This window comes from Anser brachyrhynchus, assembly GCF_964034855.1.
Source record: "Anser brachyrhynchus genome assembly, chromosome: 1".
Taxonomy (NCBI): Eukaryota; Metazoa; Chordata; class Aves; order Anseriformes; family Anatidae; genus Anser; species Anser brachyrhynchus.
The window spans coordinates 147,587,755-147,612,744 of record NC_137694.1 but is presented as its reverse complement, the minus strand read 5'-3'; the positions used below and the strand labels follow the sequence as shown (position 1 = coordinate 147,612,744).

Here is a 24,990-nt window from a genome sequence, read left to right as displayed (position 1 = left end):
TCTACCTTTATTGTTCCAACACTTATCTAGAGCCTGTAATTCCTGCTCACACAAATAAATCTTCTAAGTTTTATATCCAAGAGCCTCTGTAAATGGTAATTATTTGCTGGAGTGCTTGGATCTTTTCTGAGTGGTTTTGTTTGTGGGTTTGGGGATTGGTGCTGTTGTTATTCTTAATTACTTCCTTTTTCAGGAGGATGTTACTGAAAAGAAAGAGCTCCCATTTACCAGAAGCTGTTCAGAGAAATTGGCGTTTTTGCCCATTTCCCCACTATAATGGAGTGGTATTTTTATCCACTGCAGTGGCTTGCTGTAGTGTATCCCTCAAGACCTGTGGTCCCTGTGTCACAGCTGTAGGGATCTGCTGTGGACTCTGGGTCTTCAAAATAGCATGGAGCAGTGCAGCAAAGCTGCTGAAAACTCCAGCAGTCCTGGCACACCATCCAGCCAACACATCAGCACGTAAAACCTGACGCTGCTGTAGCTGCTTCTTGGGGTCAGTATGCTGCCCTGACACACTGAGATTAAAAGTCAATTTCTTCTTTTTGGCAGGTGACGTGTTATACCTTAAACAACAAGTGTGAGCTGAAAGTAAAGAGTAACACGTGCTATTGCTGTGACCTCTACAACTGTGAGAAGTAAGTACCTGTGTGCAGTCAGCGGCCTGTGAGAAGTCCTTGGTTGGTAGTCCTTCCTCCTGAGAGACGGGGAGTTTTGCCCTTCGGCCTGGAGAAGCAGCATGTTGACTTGTATGCTGAGCAATCCAGCTCCTCTGTCACTGAAGCCAGTGGAGAAGAGCTCAGGGGCTATGTGTTAGTGCTGTCATTATTTCAGTATCTTAAAATATATTGATAAGCTTTTTGGTGTGCTATCAAAGTCAACCACTCAGGCATTGCCCTGTCAAGATTTACTGGCGATCTTGCAATGCAGTTTTCTCATTAGATTTAATTAATCATTTTTTTTCTACCAAACTTTGCCAAAGACAAAATAAATGGGAACATAGTGTCCATACAGAGAGATCATGTAGCAGACAAACACAGAGCTCTTTTGTTAGCAACAGCCTCTATATGCATGGGTTTTTACTAAGTTGCCAGTATAGACACAGACGGTCCTGTGTTTCCTGAAGCTGTCCGTTTGACTTCATCATTACTAAAGCATGAGAAGCCAGAAGATAAGAAGTGAGGAAATGTCTGGGTATGCTTACAGAGATCAGCAGAAGGTAGCACAGGGTTGCCATGCGGTGATTTATCAGGAGTACAAGGGTGGTTAGGAAAACTACATCACAGCCAAGCCCACAGGTTTGTAATGTGGAAGATGGATGAAATGAACTCACACAGCTGACTGGCCACCTGGCACACAGAGATTTCAACTGCAAACAGCATCGTCTCTTGCCATAAAGAAGAAGCTGGAGAGAATTTCCCAGGGTTGAGCTTCCGCCTGACTCACTCTGTACAGCTCAGTATCATCTATCATGCACTCTCATGAAACCTTTGTAAACCTCTAGTTGACCCACAGTCCCTCTTCTTCCTTTTCCTCTGTGTATTTCCCATCTTTCTTCCTTCCTATGTCTCCTGATGTGTTTTTTTTTTCTTCCTCCTTTTCACATGCCACCAGTTCTGAATAACCTCAGTCCTCTGTAAACTTTGGCTAGCATGCTATGAGACATGAACGTTTTTGGTGCATGAGAATGAGGCTGGCACTATGAGGTAAAACACAGGGTTTCCGCTTGAAAGAGTAGTTTTTGCCCAGATCCTAACTAAATTAGAGAAGTAAATTTAAATTTGGGACTAGAGGGAAGTCTTCTGTACATATTGCCCAGGCACACAGACACGAGGTGAGTGCAGCTCTATGGAATGGATTAAAACAGCCCAACCCAACACAGAAAAGAACAGGAGTCTTAAAGGGGTGAAAGCATTCAGAATTACCAAATAAATTGACTGAAACTCTTTTGCTTGAAGCGTAATGTAGCAACAAGGAGAGAAGAGGAATCCCCAGCAAGGTGGGGATTGGGCTCTTCTCCCAAGCACCAAGTGACAAGATGGGGGGAAATGGCCTCAAGTTTCACCAGGGGAGGTTTAGGTTGGATATTGGGAGAAATTTCTTTACTGAAAGAGTTGTACAGCATTGAAACAGGCTGCCTAGGGAAGTGGTTGAGTCACCACCCCTGGAGGTCTTCAAGAAACGTGCACATATAGAACTTAGTAGCATGGTTTAGTGGTGGACTTTAGTCCTGGGTTAAAGGTTGCAGTAGATGATCTTAGAGGTCTTTTCCAACCAGAACGATTCGATGTTCGACGTCAACACTCCTCCTCCATCTCCTCAGCGCCAATTTTCTAATACATTGGGTTTGTTGGAAACATCAGAGACTCATCATTGCTGTGACAGTGTTTAATGATATAATTAAACATGTGTTCTGCCAGTGTAAGCGATCCTCAGTGGACAGCAAGACCTTATGGGAAGAGTAGAGAAGCAGTCTCACTGCTTTACAGACTCAGCACATAGGATGGACAAAGTGAAGCTGCAGGATGTCACGGTCACAGTAAGTGGCTTGGTGTCAGCCACGCAAAAGACCAGTACAGAGGCAGGATTGCAAGTCAGGCACCCTCAGCCTGATGGCAGCTGGAGCTGAGGCTTTATTTAGTTAAGTGACGTCTGGGCTCGTATAGTAGGGCCCAAGTGAACTTGACCATAGCAAATCCACAGTGCCAGAATCATGCCCCACAACAAATGATTTGACATTTCCAGAAATTACTGTGCTTGGCTTGGACCTACCCAGAAGTGTTGTGGGTTTCTCCATGCTGCTACCTTCCTCTGCAGAGCTTTCCCTAACCACAGTCCCCACACCTGCCCCACGTGCTGGGGAGGGGGAACAGAAAAATATTTCACAAACTGCTCGCTTCTGCTTTCCACCATAATCTGATGGCACTTTCCTAACAGTGCAAAACCAGACTTGGCATTTAAAAAATCTTTCCAACTCTTTTCCAGCTGCTCTAGGAGCTCATTAGTGGGCCAGCATTAAGACAGGTACTGGGAAGAACTGCAGAAAATTGTTTTCAAATTTTGCAGTAGAATATTTCTCACTTTCAGAGAGGGAATGAGGATTGACTTCACGACATGCCTGATTTACAGTAACCACTGCAGTGTAGAAATATAAAGAAATAAAATTTTCTGGATAGTACAATCCATAGTTTAAAGGCACATCTTTACCCTGTACTATGTTGCATCTGTTAATTTGGAACTGCAGACACCATAACCAAATGTAGCCAGCTGGCAAAACCTCCCTTCCTGTGGTTGAATTAATGCTTAAGCAACTTGTCTTTCCCACTGTTGGAGATGCCAGCAGATTTCCAGGTAAAGTGGGAAAGAAAGCCACGTTAAACGTTTTAGCTGGTAGCTAAATGGCCAGGGCAGCACCCATATACCAGGACTATCTCTGTGTTCAGAGACCCTTTGCAAAAAAGGAGTCCCAGCTAAACTAGGGTTGGTATTAGTAGGTCTGCATGTTTAATGTTAGCTGAGCAGAGCTTTCTCCAGTTCATCTGAGCAGTGTTCACACCCAAAGGAGGGAGTATGGATTAAGTACTTTGCCAAAGAGAAAACTAAGCAGGAGGGACTCAGACCCTCTGGTGCTCTTTATTTCATGCAACGCACCGTCGTGACCCCATCTGCGTTCCCTTTCAGCTCAGAGCAGTCCTCCAGCTACTACGAATTTCTCGGTGTGAGCAGCTGCCAGGACGTGGTTCACCTGTACAGGCTGCTGTGGTCCTCCACGGTCCTGAACATCATCGGGTTGTTCCTGGGGATCATCACGGCAGCCATTCTCGGGGCCTTTAAAGACATGGTAAGGCTCGCGGTCTTCTGCCTCCTGTAGTGACTTCTGTGCTTGCTGACGTTATCAAGCGAGTTAGAAAACAAGGAAGCATGAGTGTACAAAGGAGGCACTTTAAACATGTTTCCTGTGTGGTCTGGGAGCCTGGAGTCACATATTTAGGCTAAGCAGTTGCCAGCTGCTCACAGCTAAGTAGGTCAGGTCTGGTCAATACATGAGTGGAGGGGAAAAAAACAGGCGTCTGCATGAACAGATGCTGGCGCTTCACTTGCTGACATCTTTTTTTTTTTTCTTCTAATTCAGCACTGGACCTGGGGGCCAGCACAGGCTTAAAGCATGCTAGTTGGTAGGTAGCGTAAAGCGCAGTTCCCAGGTGTGACTATTTGTGCAGCTCTTTTTCCAAGAACGGGGATTAACTCTGAAGGAGCTGTCAAGTTTTTATTTAAACAGTTGTATTCGGGTCACATTAATCCTCTGTTGTTGCACTAAGGAGCGCCACTCTCTAACTGCTCCCTGTGCCACACAGACATAAGCTGCTGCACTCAGAAGAGGCTGTGCCAGGAGGGGTAGAGCCGCCAAGAGGCTCCCAATTTACTAGCACTCAGAAGAGAAGATGGTATTTATTCCTCCAAAGAGCTTCCAAACTAAACAGACAGAGGTGTGGGGATGGGGCTGAAATGCAGGAGCAGAAGGGAGGCGTAGTAGCCACGAATGTCTTCTTAATTCCATGGTATTTCAGGTGACTGTTGAGAGGGGAGAGAATTAAATAGAAAGAAAGGTCAAAGGAAAGAAGATAGGGATGGAGCAGGGAAGACGAAGCAGGAGAACTGAGGGTGATGTGCACCAGGGGGACAGACTGGAGGAGAGGGACTGCTCCGAGCTGGCAGCCAGTGAGCCAAGGACTCGGTCAGACTGGAGGGCATCCAGGGCTTGCTCCAACCACCCAGCAGCTCTGTGGTGCTCCTTCTCCTCCACACAGAGCAGTCTCCACGGCCTTTCCTTGAAATTCACCTTTATTGAGTTGCAAACATTTGCTGGGACTGCTCCTTTCTCTAGCCTAAGGCAAACAAGCCTCCTGAGCCTTTGCACGTAAGCGATGCGCAGCTGACCCGTGCTTTGTGCGAGGGGGCTCTTGCAAGGAGCTGAGAGCAAACTGCAGCCAGCTAGGCATGAAGAGCTGTGGCTGCTTGAGAGGGGAAGCAGCTTTCCCAGCTTAATTCATCACCTCCCTGGGAGAGGAGGAGTGGCAGAAAGGAAACAGAAGCAGCCCTGGTGGGAAATGAAGGGCAGAGCAGCCACAAGAGGAGGGGAAGGCAGGTGCTATCTAAAATGAGTCTTGATAGAGCAGTGCAGCCTTCCAGTGCTGCTAAGTTCTTTCCTCTTCTTCCTTTCTTTCTTGTTCTTCAGCTGTATGGTGACTAAGATGTCAGTCTGCATCCCTGAACACAAAATTTTTGGGCCCCTAGGAGCCAAGCTTTAATTAGGTATGAAAAGATGAAAGTAAAGGTTTGTTTTAGAGCTGCGTCCTGCCCTGGGATTACCATCTCCAGCCTCTGGGGCCTTGCACAGCCAAGTAAAAAGAAGCTTTTCAGTGCTTCTTCTTTTGGGAAGAAGCCAAGAGCTTTTGAGCCCGAGCTGCTAGTGCTTCCCTGAGGTGTGGAAGGCTGTGGAGAGCCAGGCTGCACCCATGTAATGGCTCACGTCAGTCCAGGCTTAAACAGGATTCGGACTGAAGCTTTGTAGCAGGGTGAGCTCAAACCCAAGCAGATCTCAGTGCTGTGAGGATATCACTGCACTGCCCCCAAAGGACGCCAAGCCGAGGAGATCTTCCTGGGAGAACTGGAGTCTCTGTGACCTGGTGGAGTCTCTGTGACCTGGTGCATTCCCTATGCTGGGAAGCAGAGTCCCAGGGCAAGCCCTGGGTCTTCCAACCAGGTGGCAGAAAGCCATGCAAGCAATTTGCAGCAGCTTCCCCCTGGACTTGGCTGGCCTGAGTCTGCTGAGGCTCCAACCTAAAACCTGATCTGAATAAGCTGTTTAATAAGACCTCTGCAGCAGGATTGGGAAAAAAAAGGAAAAAAAGAAAAAGAAAAAGAAAAAAGAAAAAAGAAAAAAAACTCACTAGCCTAAGGGGAAGGATGAATTTGTGTCAATTAGCTTAGCACAGGAACCATGCTATGTTTGTGAGAGTGTTACTAAAAGCAATCCAAAATGAAATGACCATGTCTTGCTCCTTTGCTTTTTCAGGGTCCTTTTGAGGTATGTACCATAATTGTTTTGTTGATCTGCTGCTTGCTTTCATTATTAACGGAGTAATTCTTGGGAAAAGTGTGGGGGAGAGAAGGGGAGGGCAAGAAAACATCAAACAGAAGGGAGAGAGAAGGGGGCATGGGACTGAAATAAGAAAAAGCTTTGAAATGTGTGGGAGAACAATTCACTTTCTTTCAGGATGTCACCTTCCCACAGATATGCTCGCTGGCATTTTCCAGGGGGAGCTTTAAAGCCCACTGAAATGCCTCAGGGCATTGCTCTGAGGTTGACTTCCAGAAAACACAAGGCTGGCTGACTAGTCAAACAAAAAAACAGCATGTTTATCTCTGGGAATGCTGGCAGCCGAAACATGCTGCAAAGAAGAGAGTTTGCAAAACAGTGCAGTTGTTTCTAAATCCATCACGTTTCCTGGACAGAAAAAAAAAAAAGAAAAAAAAAAAGTGTTGTTTTGGTTGTTGCGTGTTTCTTTCTTGTGACAAATTCAGTGCAGACCTTGGCATGCTTGCCGTGGTTTTGCTGTGTGCCAGAGAGTTGTGCTGGCTTACTGGGAAACCCTTCATCCTTCCCTGACCCCAGGGTATCAGCTCTTGGTGGCCCCTGGGTCACCTGTGGGGCTGTCCCCTGTGATCTGCTGGGGGAGCTGCAGCCTTTGTGGCGGTACCTTCCTTTTCAGATCTGCTGTGAGCCTGGATATAGGATGCTGGCTGGGCAATTATCTTAAAGCCACCTTTAACAAAAAGCAGGTTAAGATGTAATGGAAATAAAAGTGTCCAAAACGGTAAAATGCCCTGATCTTTTCTTACGTGAGAGGTAAAGAAATGCATGAAAAAATTCACTTGCTAGTACAAAGAGTTAATCTAAAACCTCTCTTCCATGCCCTGGTATTCAGCTGATGACTTGGAGATGTTTTCCTGACACACCTTGCCAAGGAATCTGCCTGCCCTGAGTTTAGGGTTGCAGTAATCAGAACAACCTCTGCTCCTGGGGGAGTGTGCTGGCTTTTTTTTATTATTATTATTTATTTAATTAGTTTCCTCCTCAGAGTCCTCATGGGAATCTGGACAGATGAAATATCATTCCTATCTCTTCCCTCACCCTGCTCAGAAAAAAGGAAGCTGAAATAAACCTCTAATCACTGAGCTGCTTTCCACATGTTCATATCTTAGCACTCCTGCAACTGAAGTTGCAATCTGCTGTTAAATTCGTTGTGTGGAGCTGCTCCCCGGCTGGAGATGCTTACACTGACAGCGCTCCCAAGTCAGTTAACAGCTTCTTATCTCTTTGACTTGGGTGCATGTTTTGGTTTAAAACATCTCCACCTACCCTTGTGTTTTAGATGACTAATTAAATGTAGTACCACTACTAGAACACCTGATATAGGACTAGAGGGAAGGGCCTCAAGTTGCACCAGGGGAGGTTCAGGTTGGAAATGAGGAGACATTTCTTCCCAGAAAGAGCAGTCAGGCACTGGGACGGGTTGCCCAGGGAGGTGGTGGAGTCACCGTCCCTGGGGGTGTTCAAGGAAAGGTTGGAAGTGGTGCTTAGGGACATGGGTTAGTGGGTGACATTGGTGGTAGGGGGATGGCTGGACCAGATGATCTTGGAGGGCTCTTCCAACCCTAATGGTTCTGTGATTGTATGAATATCTGCAAGTCATTACTGGCTTCAGGCTGAGACCAGATAGTCTGATAATAAGATGCTTGATGAGTGGGTTTGGAGTGGTTGACTCCCCAAATCTGTCTTCTAGGACTGTTGTGATATTTGTCCTTAGCAATGGGAGAATGTTCCTGCTATTGGTGGAGAGAACGTGAAAGGATTTAGAGGCACTCCCGGAAGGACAGAGACACCTTAGAGGTCCCAGAGCAGAAAGTTGGTAGCAGATTCAGACCAGAAATCTGTATTTCATGTTGTGCAAAACGAGTGTTTCTTGCCTTATGTCCGTAGCCAGAGGGATATGGCTGCTCCAGAGCCTCCCTCCTCCAAGGAAGGACACGTTCTGGTTGCTGGTCCTGCCCCAGCCAGGGTGAGACATGTTGCTGGCCTGAAGCTTTTGGATCTGAGGCAATCTCATGAGCTGCTTCTTGCTACTGCTGTCTGAAAGGCAGCTTCTGTCTTCTCACCATATTCACCCTTCAGGGCAGGTAGAAAAGAAGTGTTTTGAGGAGAGTACCTTGAAATGAGAGACTTGCCTTCTCACATGAACTAGGGCTTCTGCTTTAACCTCATGTGCTACATCAGTGACCTAGATGACATTTTCCATGTAAAAACACAATTAATGCACCCTTGCCTGAATCACAACATGTATGCTATCTCTGAAGGTTGCAATGGTTCATGTCTCTCACAGATAAGTCCGAAAGGAAATGCCAAAAAACCCCTGGCAGCTGCTTTCAGTATGTGCCTTGCAACCACCATCTTTTATTATTTCAATAAAAAGAAAATTCCATGCTCTCATGTGAAGGAATCTGCTAATAAAAACCAACAGAGTGGAGAGAAACCACTGAGCTGGCCTTAATTTGCAGAGCAGAGGGTCATGAAAATTGTTCACAGAGCTCTGTTGTCCTTTGCAAATGGTTATGTAGCACGGGGTTTTAGGAACACAAGTCCCGTGTCACATTCAACCTTCTATTTTGTTTGTGCTTTTTTGCTGTTGTTGTTTTGTTGTTGTTTTTTCCTAATTTTATTGGTTGGTTTAAAATGAGCTATTACTTCCTCCTGCAAATTTTATCTCACATTGTGGTTAAGGGACGTGCCAGTAGAGCCACGGAATATGATCAAGGAGTCAATTCAACTCTGATACAGATGAGAATCCTGATTTTGTGCAGTAGAGATGAGATATGCGTGTAGGGAGTGGTATTGGAAAGCCAGCAGAAAACTCCGTAAGTAAGAGAAAGCTGTGAAAGACAAACAAGTGGTCTGGACAGAGAGGTTTTCACAGATCCGTGTAGGAAACTGGTAAGAAAAGACACAAGGGCATCAGGTAGTTGCTATTGGAAAGAGTCTGCAGCAAAGTGTGAAGGAAGGGTTGCTGGAGTGGATAAGACAAGGCGGTTAGAGCTGTATGCTGTGCCTTTCAGGGTGTCTCTGGTCTGGAGCCCTGCCAGTGCTTCTGTAACTGGTGCTAGGGAAGCACCAGCAGTCTTTTTTTCCAAGGGAAGAAGATTAAAATAGCTGTGTAATTCTGGCCAGAAAATTCACTCCAGATACGCACTCTTCTCATTATGTCTGTCACTTTTTTTTTTTTTTTTGGTAGTACTGGCGTTATGCTGGAAAATAGGAAGTTGTTAGTTATTTGTCACTTCTCCTGTTGGGACCATTTCCTGCTCCAGACCCCTCTGTGCTGTGCTGATAAATTGTTGTTTTCTTTGCTCAACAGGTACCTATGTCCCAAATTGCTTTCAGTGCTGCACCTCCTCCTCAGATCCTGTACAATCCTGCCCAGCAGATCCTGACGTATGCTGGGTTTTGTCCTTCAGCTGCAACTATTTCTACGTATCCATCCTACCCGTTGCCTCTTCAGGTATAGTACAAAATGGTGCCATTTACTCCATCAGAAAACCTTGAGCTGCTTCTCAGTACAAACTCTGCAGTGGTAGGTCTTGGCTCCTGCAGGGTCTGCAACAAGGTTGTTGGATTTCAATGCCCAGACTTGCCTCTGGGATGATTTAGCCTGGGACCAGTTCATAGGTCTGTTCCTAGATTTCAAATTTTCTCTGGTTGTCCTTTGGACTCTATCTGTTGGCCAGGAATCCCTATGTGGGATTAGAGCTGTGTTGTGGCAGCCACAAAGGTGAAAGCAGCCCTTATGTTGGGCCAGGTAAAGCAGGAGCAGAGGCATATGGGGAAGCCAAAGAAGTATCAGTTATACAGGATTTGTCAGAAAGGTTTACATGCCTTCGTCCATGTTACTCAAAGTATGGGAATCAGTAGATGAGGACTCGTCAGACGGAAAGGAAACAAGAAAGGGGAGGAAATAAGAGGTCTGTAAAACTGAGTGATATGGAAAGGACTGTGGCTGGATGTTAGTGATAACTACTCATCACACAGTTTTGGTTGTACCGATAGAGCTTTTTGGTGGCAAGACAAGCCAGAAGGAGGAAGTGTTTTTACACACCAAAGAAGATTCAAATGCCACGGGATGTTGTAGAAGAGTATAAATGAGGGGTTAGGGGCACAGTCCATCAGCTGGTTTTTAACACAGTGAGTCCAGCCCAGAGCTGGCCTGGAAAAAGCGGTGAGTGATGCTGAGGGTGGTGGTTGCTTTTCTTTTGGCCTAAGTAGCCTGGTGACAAGACAGTTCTTGACCCTCCTTTATGTGAAGGGTTTGAACCTTGATCACCTGCTCCTATTACAGCTGGCTATCAAATAGCTTCAGTGGAGAAGGCACCATCAGTCCCACCACCAGGGACCCTCTGTGGAGCACAGGCAAGACTAATTCCCTCCACAGAAGGTCCCTGGCAGCATGCCCCATGAGCTAGGTGCCTTGTGTCCTGAGAGGACTGTTGTGGGAGGTAAATGCTCATGCATACTTGGCCAGCCACAGTGGCTCCCTACTTAACATGGGTGTTACTCAAAATTTCTCTTTTAGGACACTTGTCTCTCCCCCTGCACAACATCTAGGTGTCTGTACTCAGAGTACGCGTGCTCTGCAGGCCCACGCTGGTTGCTGTAACTCTCCCTTGTCCCTCCCTCACAGAGCTGGAAGGCCAGCAGTGCTCCTAGCCATGGTGGGGCCTTGGGCCTGGCACGACGGGCACCAGTCACCGTCATGGCTGGGCTCGGACGGTGCAGCACAGATCAGGCAAAGTGAGATGAAGAACATTAGGGTTATAATATAAAAATATATAAATAATAAAATTGGTAAATAGCTGTAGAGACACTAGAGAGGTTGCTGGCATTTTTTAGGTTTTTAAATCACAATAAAGCTGGTTTGTTCAGTCCAATGCCTTGTTACACTTTGGCTGTCTACTGTTAGACCAATGGGTACTGCATGTTTTGTAATTCTTAATAGAAAACACTTCATGTTTAGCACGAGCTGGCTGTGGATCAACTCCCCACAGCCTCCCAGGCCACATCTCCTCAGGGCCAATGACCACCCACACCGGTGAACTGTTAGCATCCTCCTGGCATGGGTTTGGCCCAGACCATCTAATAGTCTCCCATCAACACCTAGGAAGGGGTCAGGAGCCAGCAGGAGCAGTGGACCATTCCTGGTTGGTGGTGTGCATACAGAGAGACACACTGGTTTGGTGATAAGAGTTCAGCTGTATGGATGTGGTATGTGCTGTGCCAGTTGGCTTCACAGCCAAAGAACAGTCCTTGGCACATTTTAATAAATAAGATAATGGGGCCAGGCACTTTTGGAGACCACTGATTGAGAGGAAAAAAAAGAGTACACACGGAGATCTTTTTTTGTTTGCTTTTAGCTGAAAAGCTGTGCTGTTCTGCAGAGTTCAGTTAGCATGTAGCCAAGAATAGAGAAGGGGATAAACAGAGACGAACGAAAGCAATGAGGCTGAAAAGATGCATGTAAGTAGTGTTGAGGATCAATTGTAATTGTTCAGTCCTGTGTCCACTGAGAAACAGAAATATTTACCCCCAAATTCTTAACTGCATTCCAAAATAAACACTGTTTTTCCCCCTAGATTTCTACTTTTTCTAAGAAGCGCGTTCATTTGTCTTCTCTCCCCTTCATAACACTCAGGGGCAGACACCACCAGCTGTCCTCAAGCCAGGAGAGGTTAGCAAGAAGTACTGGGCTCCAAAAGGGAAAGCACTTAATCCTTTTCTTGGAAAAGAAAAAAAAAAAAGTCAAGCAGCTTTACTACATGTATGAGCTAATTACATTGTAGTTTAGAGAGAATCAATTTCTGCATCAGCATTCAGCATAATGGAACAGTTATGAGTTAAAAATCGTAATAAACTTACTCAAAGTTACAAAAGGGTGAATGTGAGAAGCAGGCCTGATTTTGAACAGCCAGAAATGTCAAATAACATGCACATCCATTGAGAGCTGTAGGCTGAACCCACAGGGCTGGACGCCTTCATAACCCATCTAAGTGCTCCAAGCAGCTAGTGGCCTGGTGCCTAGCTGCTGAATTCAGGCCTTCACAAGCCCTGCTCAGCTGGTTCTGGTCCTTAAGGCAACTACAGGCTTTGTGGCTGGGATTCAGCTGGCTAAACACAGGGACTGTTGACATGTAGGGATCTAGTGCTGTGTGATAATGAAATCAAGTAGCCACCTGGCCCCTGATGCTGCTCTAGGAGGGTCCAGGTCCTGTAGTCGCTGTACCACCTCTGTGTGGACATCTGGCATGCCCTATGACATCCCAGAAGGGCTAGACACTCTCATGTGGGCACCTGAATTAAGATCTAGATGTCTACAGTGTAAAAGACTCCACCCGAGCAGGTCGATCCTTCAGAGTCCACAGAGAGAGCAAGGCACTTCTCATATGTGACTTATCACAGGTGAAAGATGTATGAAGCGAATGGTATGAACGCACCCAAAAGTCCTTTCCACTGACCAGGGGTGGGAATCAGTTTCTATGCTGTGCACTTATATGTCTATGTCATTGAGCCCTCAGTTGTCTAAAGATACAGCACCTGAGATGACCTAATATTTGCAAGACATCCATGAAAGGCTGGCTGTTGGCCAAAGGTCTATGTGAGACTCGCATGTACTTCTGGAACAGCACCCAGAGGTCTGATAGGGTGCCCACGGGCATCTCAAAAGCATAATGTTTTTGATTCCAGGTGGATCAGAAGCCTGGCTGGGTACCCAGAGGGTGACAGAGCTCACAGGGGCACTCTCAGGGCAGCTCTCCCATGCAGGCCCCACACAGTTTGAGGTGACACTGAGTGTGCTGATGGCCAGCCCCAGCAGGAGCTCATCCCTGCATCCTGTCCATGTGTGAAGCCCAGCTGGAGACCAGCATCTCACCCTCAGGCCTCATTCCTTTTCCAGTGACCTTGCTAACTGTACAGCGAGGCGGGCCCCATGACACACCTCTCTTTTCAGCATTCCCTTTGGCTCCCTGCTTTGGCTAAACATCATTCCTAAGCACCTGCATTTCACACTGACCTGCACCTGCCCCAGTCAGGGTCACACACGTGGTGGCTCAGCTCAACTAAGACTAAGATCTGTTCTTAATCTTCTGCTGAATTCAGTATCTCACTGAATAACTGCTTGCTGGACAGGCAAACAAAGTCTTAAAAAAAATAAAATCACACCTTGAGCTGGTGCCAAACCAGCTTAGTTTACCTCACAGTTTGTCCGCAAGAAGAAGTCAGCCAAATACAAAAACAGAGGTGACACCAGGAATGCATTTTGACGAAGTTGTAACCAGCATTTCATTTGTTTACCATGGCATGTGGTAACAAAATCACTCATCCCTTACTGGTACAGGTCAGTCACAGCCAGTCTTGGTAGGAGGCCTGCCAGCTGGTCAGGTAAATGATGAGCTGTGCAGGGGCTGCTGGGGTTGTGAAAACAAAACAAAAAAAAAAGAAGTATAAAACCCAATAACTACATTTGGAGCTAATCTAGCCAGCAGATCTACAGGTATACTTGCACTGCCTCCTGCATAGTTACGGTGCATAAACGACTTTCCTGTCACAAAGTCCCCTTTCTTCTAAGTCCCCCCCCCCGTGGCAAGGGGACTGGCAGCCCTGGGCAGCTCTGAGATGCCACCAGCCAAGTATCAGCCCTTGTACTGGCTTTGTAAATGATGACTACTCATTTTTTTAGCATGGTAAGTACCCAAGACAGCATTGTTTGCTTGCCTGGATTTTACATTTCCCTTGAAATAGATCCATGTTTACTATTTATTTTTTTTTTAAATTCCAGGCATTTTAGGCCTGAACTTGAAGGGAGCTGAGCCCAACTCTTCTGGTGGAGCCCATGGACTGGCATGTGTTGGCATGTGAGGGGAGGAGTGAAATCCTGACCCTCTTGAAATCAATGGCAAAACTTGATTTAAAGTAGTGGTAGGATTTTATCCAGAACAAAAGTCCCTAGATGCATTCTTTTGTTTTAATAAATCCTAGTTGTCATTCAGCATGGGCTGCTTATTTTTCATGCCTCTTTGAGCCAAATCCTCCTTGTAACTGAGACAGCCAAGGTGAAAGACCTACAGGGAGGTCTTTTAAAGAATGCCTACCTGTAAATTTTCTCTTATAAGGAGTCTGCATTTGGCACAGCAATAAGACCCTGCCTTCATGCAAGTATTACAACTCTGAGATTTCAGAGTAATGCCTAGAAACTTGCAGCTATATGTAACTTAATCAGCCAGTTGGGTGCCATGCCTTACCCGGGAAACCAAAGCATCTTCTGCAGAAATTCCTGTTCTGTTGTCTAGCTCTATGCACAATATCTATTAAAAATGACTTGGATTACAGGTGGAATCTGTCTTCTTTCACTATACGCTGTAATCGCTATCCTTAAACAGATTCTCTAATACTGAAGTGAGTGTTGTGCTGCAATGCATGAGAAGTTTAACCGTGGGACATAATACTGACATGGTAAACACTTAAATCAGAGCCACAAACAGGATCATAATCATTTATTGAAGTGTTTTTCTTTGTCTATACACAGCCTGCCAGCAATTTTCCAGGAACATCATCTACTGACATTTCTTTATCAGAAGAAACTCAGCCTTCTTCTCAGTCCAGCTCCAACTACGGCCTTCCCCCCAATGCTCCACCCCTCTATGCACCGACTTACTTCTTGCCTGGAGAAAAGCCTCCACCGTATGCACCGTAGGACAAAGAATGTATTTTAGGTAGTTGGTAGGCTTCTTTGTTTTTAAGAAACCTTTGGAAACCCTGTGCTGTGCAGGCACTAGACTTACCAAGGAACCCACCACAGAGTGTGTCACGGCCACTCTGCTTTTAGCCACATCTCACCAAGCAGAGCAGAAACCTGGAGATGTCAGGGCAGGCACATCACCAGCAGTGTGACAGGTAACCACCTAGTTTGCCTGCAGTCAAATGCAGTATTGTTTTCTGGCTACCGTGAGTTTTTCCTTCTCCATATATTGCAGAGTGATTTTTCTTCAAGAGGAGAAATGAAGAAAACACTCTGGATATGTGTTCTGCTTTCATAGACCAGTATAGAGGGGTTCTAGTCTGTGTTGTCTGAGTGGGTAGTCTGGAGCTCTCTGAGTAAATCACTTTGGGTAGGAAGAGCCTCGGTGTTTGTTTGCTTGTAGTATTTATTTAAGAACCCTTTTTTGGTGAAAGAGTTGTACCAATAAAAAATGTGTGGCAATTATTTTGCAATAAAATTGACTGTGTATATTTATGCTGTACCTAAGGCTGTTATATTTATGAGAACAGAAAAACCAAAAAAAACAGAGGGAAAACTACCCTACCAAATACTTCCCTCAAGTTTCAAACCAAAAGGTTAATTTTACTGTATTTTTTTTTAAGTTTGCACTTCATGCCAGTCTAGTCTGCATAGTAAAATGTCAGGAAAGCGCGCTAAAGGTGAATTTCCAGACAGATGTTTAATCTGCACTTTAGTGTTGGAATTAATTCCTTTCTAGTCAAAAGAGGATCACAACCAAAACCACTCCCTGTGAACCCATTATTTAAGTTTAACAAGGTCTGGTCCAGTAATTCTGCAACCACTGAAAGAGAGGTGATGAAGGGTCAGAATTCCTTCATAATTTTTCCCATTGTACAGAATTGGAAATACTTCGACAAGGCTAAGTGGCAATACTTGTAAAAGTGCCTTTGACAGGTTCAAAGTTGTGTGCACCCTGTCCCCTTTCTGTACATCATATTGGCTGAGATCCCTCTTGGAGCATGGCTTTCATATTTAGTGGCAGGAGTGGCTACACAGGCATTAAAACCCATCAGATTACGGCACCACGCCACTGCATTTTGCTCCTGGAAGAGCGGTGGTGCTGCTGCTTGCTCTGTAGATCTTACAGTCTAGACAGCAATGAAGCTATAGATATTTTCTGAAAGGCCAAAGAGCAAAGCAAGGAAAGGAAGGTATTTCTTACTAGCTTTTTAAGCAGCTGCTTCATATTATGGAAATATAAAGAAACACTATATAAACAAAACCAGCCTACTTGACAGTTTCCTTTGAAAGGAAGTGACACCATCAGACCAGCTGAAAATAGACCAAAGAATGATCATCCTTTTACATAATACTTTCCACCTTTCAAGGATTTCTGTTAATTCATGTGCTGTACCTCTATGTATAAAAAACAGATTCAGAACTAATACAAATAAAGTCAGAGGTTAATTTATATGGACCATAAAAAACATACTGTATTCCATCTTCTTTTTCTGATATGCAAAGTTTTAGGCCAGTGATGTTACCGTTGGTGACAAGGTGCCTTACTTGTATTGTTGACGAGGTCAGTGATATGAACTAGGTTAAGAGAAACAAAGTCAGAGGGGAGACTGCTGTTTACTTCTACTCATGAATTCAACACATCCAAAATGCTTAGTTCTTGTGTAAATGCATGCTTGAAGAGCACGATCACCCTAATCATGCACTGAGTGGAACAGGAGTGGAACTGCATATGGACTTATTTTCAGTTACTATGAATACTCCCTGGGGAACCACCTGGGTTCATTTCAGGGCACTTTTGGAGTCAAAAAAAACCACCCCCGACTTGGTCCCTTTGAGTTGAGCACCTAGACTGCAAACAGAACAAAAATGAAATCAGTGTTTCTCTTGGGTTGAAGCACAGTGATTGAGGAGGAATGAAGGAATGCTTATCATTTTATTTCCTCTTCTCAATGATATATAGAAGTAGCTGCCTCTTCCTCCAGTGTTAGGTTATTAAAAGCAATCAAGCTTGACACAAAAGCCCTCCCCTCCTGCCTCCCTTTCTGTAATTCTCCAGACTTGCAAACTCTGGCTTTTTCTTCTAAATCACATTTTGGTTGGAGTTTGTTGTAGTCTATGCAAAATATCTTCTCATACATGCACAGATATGCACAATCCTGGCGATATTTTTAGCTCTGAATTAGATTGTTATTAAAAAAAATGAATTATAGTCTTTTTCACATAATACTAAGCCTGAAACTGCAGACTACCACAATGTACCACAAGATTCGCGTTTCCAGTATCTGGCTTCATAAACAGTACCGCTTACATTAACACAAAGGTCAGACATATTTGTGATTCATTTATGCCACATGTTATTTTTTGGGGATCTACCACAGAAACTATACAAAAAATGCTAGACATAAGACTGCTTTGCTAACATGCTTCCTTTGAAAAGAACAAAGTAAAACGGGGTTTGTTTCATCTACTTGGTTTAAGAAATAGTAGGTGCCATCCAAGTTTGTACTGTTTTCATTAGAGCTCCTCCAAGTTAAAAGAATGGGAGACGTATTTTGGTGAAGTACTAAAATAACCAGGAAAAACAAACAGAAAACAAACCACCACACTGAGGAAGTGCTACTCACCACAATACCTTCAAGATTCCCTGCCCTCACTGGAATAATAAGCTGATGTTTCTTAGGTTCTCCATCACATTCCAGGCTGATCCATATCATTGACTATAACAGAAAGCACTCCTGCACATAACTTGGTATCCCTTGCTCAATAACAAAAAGTGAACGTATGGAGCTACTTCTGGGTTTTCCTATCCATGCACAGTCCACCAGTGAGTCTGTCCCTGTTATTACTGTCTAGTTAGCAATTATCCTTCCAAACTGGCATCTGGTCATTCCTGAGTGTAAAAAACTTTTGTCAGCTGGGATACAGTTGGCATAGTCTTGCCCTGCCTCTGTTCTTTCCTTTGGGACAGTTACATCTCCACACCTTGGTCACTTACCTTGTCACGTGTGGTTTATTAGGTTAATCCATCATCTCTGTATTTGACTAGGCAAAACACAGCGTAGAATGGCTGGGAACAATTTATAAAAAAAAACCTGTACTATTAGACCTTTTCCATATTAACCCTGTGAAGCATAGGGTGACCTTAGCCACCCAGGGTTCGGATATCCACCACGGCATACCTCTCGTTCTCATTTCTTTAACCCACTGGAAAGCAAGGAAAAATAAAGCAAGATTCAACTTCCTCAAAGCAGGCTAGGCAAAGCCTGCCCCAGCAGCACTAGGATAGTTAAAAGCTAAATGCACTTTATGGCTCTACAACCTCTCCCAAGTAAACCCACAAGCATATTCTCACCACACTGCAATTCAGCCTGGCTAACTCTCAGAATCACAAGCCTCTCTGCTCCCGTTAGGCTCATGGTGAATGAGCCAACCTAAAAATTAAGCAGCAAAAAAATGTCATCACCACTTAATATTCCCAATTCTCAACACCTCATCATTTGCTTCAGTGGTTATTGACACAAAAGCCATATGGCTTTCAGCTTATGAGTCTTTTCTTCTAATTGTTTCCTGCTGACCCAGTTTTTTTTCCACTCTCTGTTGACCAAGAGTTTTTCTAAAGGTCACAACTGAGTCTTCTATCTGTGGTACCAGAAAGAAAAACCGTAGCAGTAATAATAGCAGCAACCGTACGCTTTCCAGCCCAAGGATATGTAATACTGACACAAACACATAACCCCCCGCCTCCAAACAAACTGAAACAGAAAAAAACCACTAGTGTAATCTCCACATCAGGCATAGCCTGAGTCATCATCTCCAAATAGCATAGTACAGAATAATTGGAGTACAGGTAAATTAAAAACTTGTATGTAAATATTTTATTCTCTCATACTTTGCAAATCAGAAAGCAGTGTTGGTAATAAAAATAATACAGAATTATTATTTTTCTTCCAGTCCACACTCATATATTACCAGGTTTTCCACATTCCGGATAGAACTGTCTCTTACAGTTTAAACATGACGTTCATTTAGGTATATTCTGTACTTTTGGCCTATTTAATATTAGTCTTCTGAACTATTTACAAATATATTACAACCTTTAAACCTCAAAGCAAAGGAGTATTTCAATAATCAATCTGACATAAGGATCAGTAGCTCCTACATAACTTCAGTGTTTAAGAGAAACTATACACGCAGTGCGGTAGGTCTGAATAATTTATATCTTTAAAAAAAAAGAAAAGCATTGAAAGTTTCCTAGTATAAAACTTTCGCATTGCAGTGGTACCTACGGACCCGCCTCAACTGGAGGACAAGAGTGTGACGTGATGTCGCTGTGCTTGTACAGTGCCTCGTCCAAGTCCAGTGCCTTGCTGTTCAGCTTCACAGTCATGCAGCCGTGGTAGAACGCCGTGACCGGAGTAGAGGTGACAGGAACATCTGTGCCAAAGGGGAGACAAGCATCTCTGGAGGCCTGTTTTGCACGAACACCTGTCCTACCTATGCTCCAACGATCATCAGTAAATTCGAACTGACCCCTTCTCTGCGCCAGGCTTTCTGCCTTCCCCCTGCCCCTCTCACCAGAACACAAGAGCACAATCCCAAACGTAGGCAGAATGCCCTCTGCTCTTGTGCACTGCACCCTTCCCCAGCTGCTCTGCCTCTGTGCAAGGCTTCCAGCACTGACGAGACCATGCTGCTGCCCAGCAGCGAGGCTTCACTCCACTCACGCCAGAAACACCGTGTTCACACTGCTTTCCATCTTGATGGTTTCTCTCCCACTATGTTGGTCTTTCTCTCCCTCTATACGGTCTTCAGAGGAGTTGTTACAGCCTCCTGTAATGTCATTCCTCTCTCCAAAATATTTGCCAAGATATTATAGGATGAACACGACAGGAAGGCTCCTCCTATACCCAGCACCTACCACTTGCTGCAGCCACCTTTCCCACTCTGTGGTTATGCTGAGTATCACCAGCACGAGGAGGCTGCTGGCATTCACCAGAAAGATGCTGCAATACAGAGTTGGTAAGACTAATGCCACTTTTTTTTTCTATGGAGATCCACTGGTGACATCCTTTAAATCAGTTTACGAGAGGCAGAAAACAAATAACAAGGAAGAAGAAACTAAGTAAAATCCAACAGACGAGGAGAAATTAGTCAAGGCTATTACTAACTTCTGCAACATCACTTACACACTGACCTTAAATAAACAAACAAAAATTAACGTGAACCGTGTCCTCTACCCTTCCCCGAAGGTTATTAGCTTACTTACAACCCAAAGCTGACCCAGCTGTGCTGGTTGTGCAATGGAAAGCAAGGAATGTCTCAAAGATTAGGCAGCCTCCCGGTGAGGCAGGTAGCAAAGCAAGCCCCTTATCTCTACACTGAAGCAAGGACGACGTGAACAATAGGTTGTCCTGTTGGTCTGAGATAATATGCCATTTAAAGGGTTCTGCCAGGCCAAATTCAACACTGATGTAATCAAACACAGCTCACACTGAGGCGGACTCCAGGACTGAGTGAGAGAAAGAGTATTTGTGTGGGATTTGTAAGCCACAAATAGATACTATAAATTTTTCAGCTTTCTGGCTGAAAAACACCATCGCTTGGTGCTTGCTTAAACAAATGATTTCAGCTATTTCCTGTTCCTCCCTGTTTACCAAATTTTATCTCTGGAGTCTGCTTAAGATAACTGGACTGTTACAAAGAAGTGGGCCTCTGTGTTATAGTACCTCACATGAATTTAAACTAAATTTTGACTCAGAAGAAGTTGACAGCGTTGGCCTCATGGCTTGAACTCATCTAAGGAATCATGCAGATTGCTGTTACATGTGCCACACGGCTTAAGGAAGGACAACATGGGCTGGATGAGATGGATTTATAAGATACTGTCAAAAACAAATATAAAAAGGATTTATTTTTGTATGTTACAATTGCAAATTGGGTCAAATACATACTTTTCTGTTGTGACTAGAAATGGATCTGTCTGAATGGGGTCCTGTAAAGACTGAGAAGGCTTGTTTAAAGGCTCATTTACCAGCTTGGTATACACATTGCCTGGAAAAATGCCTATGCATCATATAAATTACATAGTTCAGGATTTATCCAAATTGAAAACACCGTAAAAAGCTAGTAAATGCCTATAAGTTCCCTCTTGTCTCTGAAACTCTAAATAATACTTCTTCTACACCTGCAGTCTTACCTGTACTTAGTATGGGACATAATGCATATTTTGACCCAGGATTCTTTATTTATTTATTGCAAATGGAATAAAGAGATTAAATGTGATTGGTTCTTTTCCACAGGGTAAAGAAGCAGGGGAAAAAAACAAAAACAAAATAACGTTACTAAAATCTGAATGAGCCAAACTCCCTTAGATCTGACCATTTGATACAGTTATTTAACCCAGAGTTATGAATCCAACCAAAGTGCTGAAATGTTTATTCGTCTGGCAAGGAACAGCACTTCTCAGCGCAAGCGTTGGGTTCCACTCGATGGTAAAAGCAGACCAGAGGCAGCAAGTCCTGCTGATGAGTACAACAGATCAAAGGGTGAAAGCAGCTAAATCTACAGAAGCCAGCTGGGTCTGAGAGCAATAGTTATGATACTTCCCACCTAGTCCTAGGTAATTAAAAACTGTCTTTCACCCAGCACAGTTAGTCTGAGCCAACCACAGACAACTCAGGACAGGTACAGAATGGAGTTGGTTTTGAGTTGTGCATTCGAGAGCGACTTGAAAGAAAGCAGGTTACTTCCCTTGCTTGTACAATGGCACTGTCACACAGTGCAAAAGGCCACATTTGTGGACTCAGCATTGTTTGTTCCTGCCAGCGTGTGAACTCCCCAAAGCGTCCCTCCTCCCCTTTTTCGGTGTGACTACGAAATATTTACATCACTGGCATAAATATTCTGTAAGCTTGCACGCATGGTGGCAACAGTCATGCCATGTGCCCTAGTGTATGTACACTGCACCTCAGTCACTCTGTTCCAGCTTGACTGCTTCAAAACCTACCGAGAGGCCAACACTGCTCCCTTTCCCTTGCTTGGGCGAGTAAGGGCAAGATTTTGCTTAGCTGCTCGCAACAAAATAGGGTGGACTACTATGTGTCACAAACACAAGTGTTTCTTTAATTGCATTCCTCAGCACTAGGGACTGATAAACCAGTTCAGCCAGAACAAGAGACAAACCCCCAAAGTTTGGCCAAAATTCATGAGTCAGATGAAAGCTCGATCTTCAGGCTCACAACAGAGGAGCAAACTGATCTCTTTCAAGAAGCTGAAAAGCCACCAAAGCTATAAACTGTGGTAGGCCTCTGGTTGTGCTCTAAGTACCTTCAGCTGGCAGGAAATAAATTAATTGTGAACTGCTGTGTTCAGCTCAAAGAGAACATCAGCCAGTGAGAATCAGCACATTGGGCTTTCCAAGCTTCAGTCAAAGCAATGTGACTCAGGAATCTATGACAGGAGTCAGACTGAGAGATTAGATTTTAGAGACAAAAGGGCAGAAAACCTGTGCATATATTTTTGGCAGGTTGGGAAGCTAGGTGCTGTGTGCTACGGCATGAAATGTTTAGCCCTCACAATGGGTTCTTGGACCAATTCTGAAACTTCCTATCAAAGGTGATGGGATATACAAAGTCTATGGAGGAGAACAGATGAGATCTCCTCACAAGGAGTGCTTAAGTAACAACATAAAGCTTGCATGTTCTAACTTAATGAATGTTTAGTTGTGTAAAAACTGCAGGATCTTGTGGTACAGGTCCTATGGGTCTTACCATGGCTAAGGCATTGCAGCTACCCTTCAGAAAAATCATTCCTATTGCTGACTAAGCAAAACCTCCTCTGTCTATTTTTGCCTCCACCTGTCCTCAGGACACAATCATTGATGAAAAACAAAACAAAACAAATAAACATCAAGCACACCCTCACTTCTGTTGAGATCACACGTCTGCATCGCAGACAAAGCCTGCTCAAGCAGAAACCGAGAATGAAGCTCCTAGGTTTAACGAATGGGAACAGTTTTCCTGATCGCCGGCTCAGTGAGGTGGGGTTCTGTATTTCATGCTATGAAACTAGATGCTCACCTGGCAATCCTCCCACATACGTCTTCACTGTTGATTGCAAAGAGCTCTCCAAGATGGACAGGCTGTCCTCTAACTCAGAAGCGCTTAATTCACTCTCTCCTGCCATCCCATCTACCCTCAGGGATAACCGGTCCTTCTTGACAAGGATGTCCACAGAATGGTCCTTCTTATCGCAGAGATTTATTGCCAGTCTGGACACAACTGTGTGCTCCAAGGCCAAGATGACGAACTAGACAGCAGGGAAAAGAAGAAAAAAAGAGGCAGTGAGCTGAAATATACCTCTCCATACTTATCCAGGGCTAGGATGACCCCATTGTGGCCTTGTTTATGAAGATTTTGCAGAGCCATGAGAAAATTAGCATTATTATTATTGTTGCTGATCATATTCTGAACTCACTTGCATTGAAAAAACTATGAATGAGGGGAACTAACTGTTTTTTGTAACCACTTTCTCCTATGAGAGAATTCTTAGTGGGTTTTAGTGGACATAAGTACACCATAGCTGCTGTATTGTACATGAAAAGTTGGCTGATGAGTTTTAGTGACACTATTCCTTATTTATACTCATGTAATGCCAGAATTTAGCCCTTCATTCTGAATGTAATTAGATCAGCATCTTCAGCCCTCCATCATAACTGACCTTTCAAAGAATCTGGAGTGACACCTTGTCTCTTGTCTGCTTTGGGATTATTTCTGAAGAGCTCCAGAGAACGGAAATTCTCAGTTTATGACATTAAACAGCTCCTAGGCCAGAAAAATCTAACAAAATATGCTGGCATTCAAGAAACCAGTTCCATCTTTTACCTAGGCCACATTTGCAAAGAGCTCACAAATAGCGTCTAACACATACCCCCGTCAGGGGCAGAACTTCAGTGTTGGCCAAGCAGCCCAGTCTCAGACCACGTTCTGAACTGGTGGGCCCAAATAAGTAGGCAGGCAGGGAACCTGACAGCTCTTTCTTGATAATGACTCTCAGGTTCCAGGAAACAGCCAGGAGCTTTCTCTAGAAAAATGCTTAATCTATACCTGTTGTTTCAGTTTCTTTGTGGAGTGATAGTCAATCAGGGACAGTGATAAAGGGACAGATGCTTCTTCCGTAACCAGAGCAAAGAGCACACCAGTGTCTGTTGCTGGTTGAATTGCAGCGTTTAGTTCTATTTTCCAACTTGTCTTGGTTTCATTTCCTGAAGAAGGTTGCACTACAGGAAAACAAAACAAAACAAAAAAAAGTAGCAAGACAAACGTAAGAATATCAGGTTAAATGGTAGAATGTGCAATTTCTGGCCGGAGAAGAGGATAGATGGATGAACATGTGGAGAGACTGCCACATTCCTTTTGCTCAAAAAAATGCTAAAGCACCTGAACATATAATCAGAGAAGAAAATGGCATCAGTTCCCTCTTTTTTACCTTCTGCATTCTGTTGCCTTTCAGAAGTCAAAACACAAGGTTAAGCTTTTTATCACAAAGAGATTCAAATTCCCATGGCTGTCAATCCATCACATTCGAAGAACTGCTGCAACATAGGGCACCCAATTTTTACATGGTACTTGACTGCCAAAAGGCCATGAGAAATCTAAGTCCAAATCTGACATACACTTCTATAAAAGCCTGTATTAAACTGAAAAAGCATATAAGTATACTACATCGATCACTGACTAATCACTTCCTGATCATCACCCTATCACAAGCATGGGATGTTGCATCTCATCTGTTGAACTTGGAATTAAACCTGCTGGCATCTTGCTTACTGATGTACGTAATTCATGTAATTCCAAATCTGATGCCAGCTAGAAAAAACACTGCTTCTGCAGCCTCCGTGCATGGCAGTATTAGCTATGCTGGTTCACTGCCTTTTGGAATACTATAAATAAATTCTTTATAAAGCTACCATTACAAAGACAAAACAAACAAACAAAAACAACAGTAAAACAAAACAAACAAAAAAGAACAAAACAAAACAAACACAAAGGTGGATTATTTGTTGTAGGAAAAACGGATATAAAAA

At 44.1% G+C, this 24,990-nt stretch overlaps 2 protein-coding genes across 4 annotated transcripts in view; one reads left to right on the top strand and one right to left on the bottom strand.

Annotated features, from left to right (window-relative positions):
* TMEM255B (transmembrane protein 255B) overlaps positions 1-15,381 on the top strand; it is a 72,031-nt gene extending 56,650 nt beyond the window's left edge. For 2 of the 3 annotated variants that reach the window (XM_080577086.1, XM_080577085.1), the window contains 4 exons: positions 553-638; positions 3,682-3,841; positions 9,474-9,617; positions 14,691-15,381. In XM_080577086.1, coding sequence (XP_080433212.1) covers positions 553-638; positions 3,682-3,841; positions 9,474-9,617; positions 14,691-14,858 — 558 coding nt within the window. In that variant the 3' untranslated portion in view covers positions 14,859-15,381. Of the gene's footprint in view, positions 1-552; positions 639-3,681; positions 3,842-9,473; positions 9,618-13,943 lie in introns of all 3 variants that reach the window. The other variant, XM_080577087.1, reaches the window with a different exon arrangement.
* A 3,377-nt stretch (positions 15,382-18,758) lies between these two features.
* Positions 18,759-24,990, bottom strand: part of GAS6 (growth arrest specific 6) — a 40,563-nt gene continuing 34,331 nt past the window's right edge. Inside the window, exons 13-15 of the mRNA XM_080577058.1 lie at positions 24,011-24,183; positions 22,985-23,213; positions 18,759-19,340 (exon numbers count right to left, since the gene is read on the bottom strand). Of these exons, the coding sequence (XP_080433184.1) occupies positions 19,189-19,340; positions 22,985-23,213; positions 24,011-24,183 (554 nt within the window). The 3' untranslated portion in view covers positions 18,759-19,188. The remainder of the gene's footprint in view (positions 19,341-22,984; positions 23,214-24,010; positions 24,184-24,990) is intronic.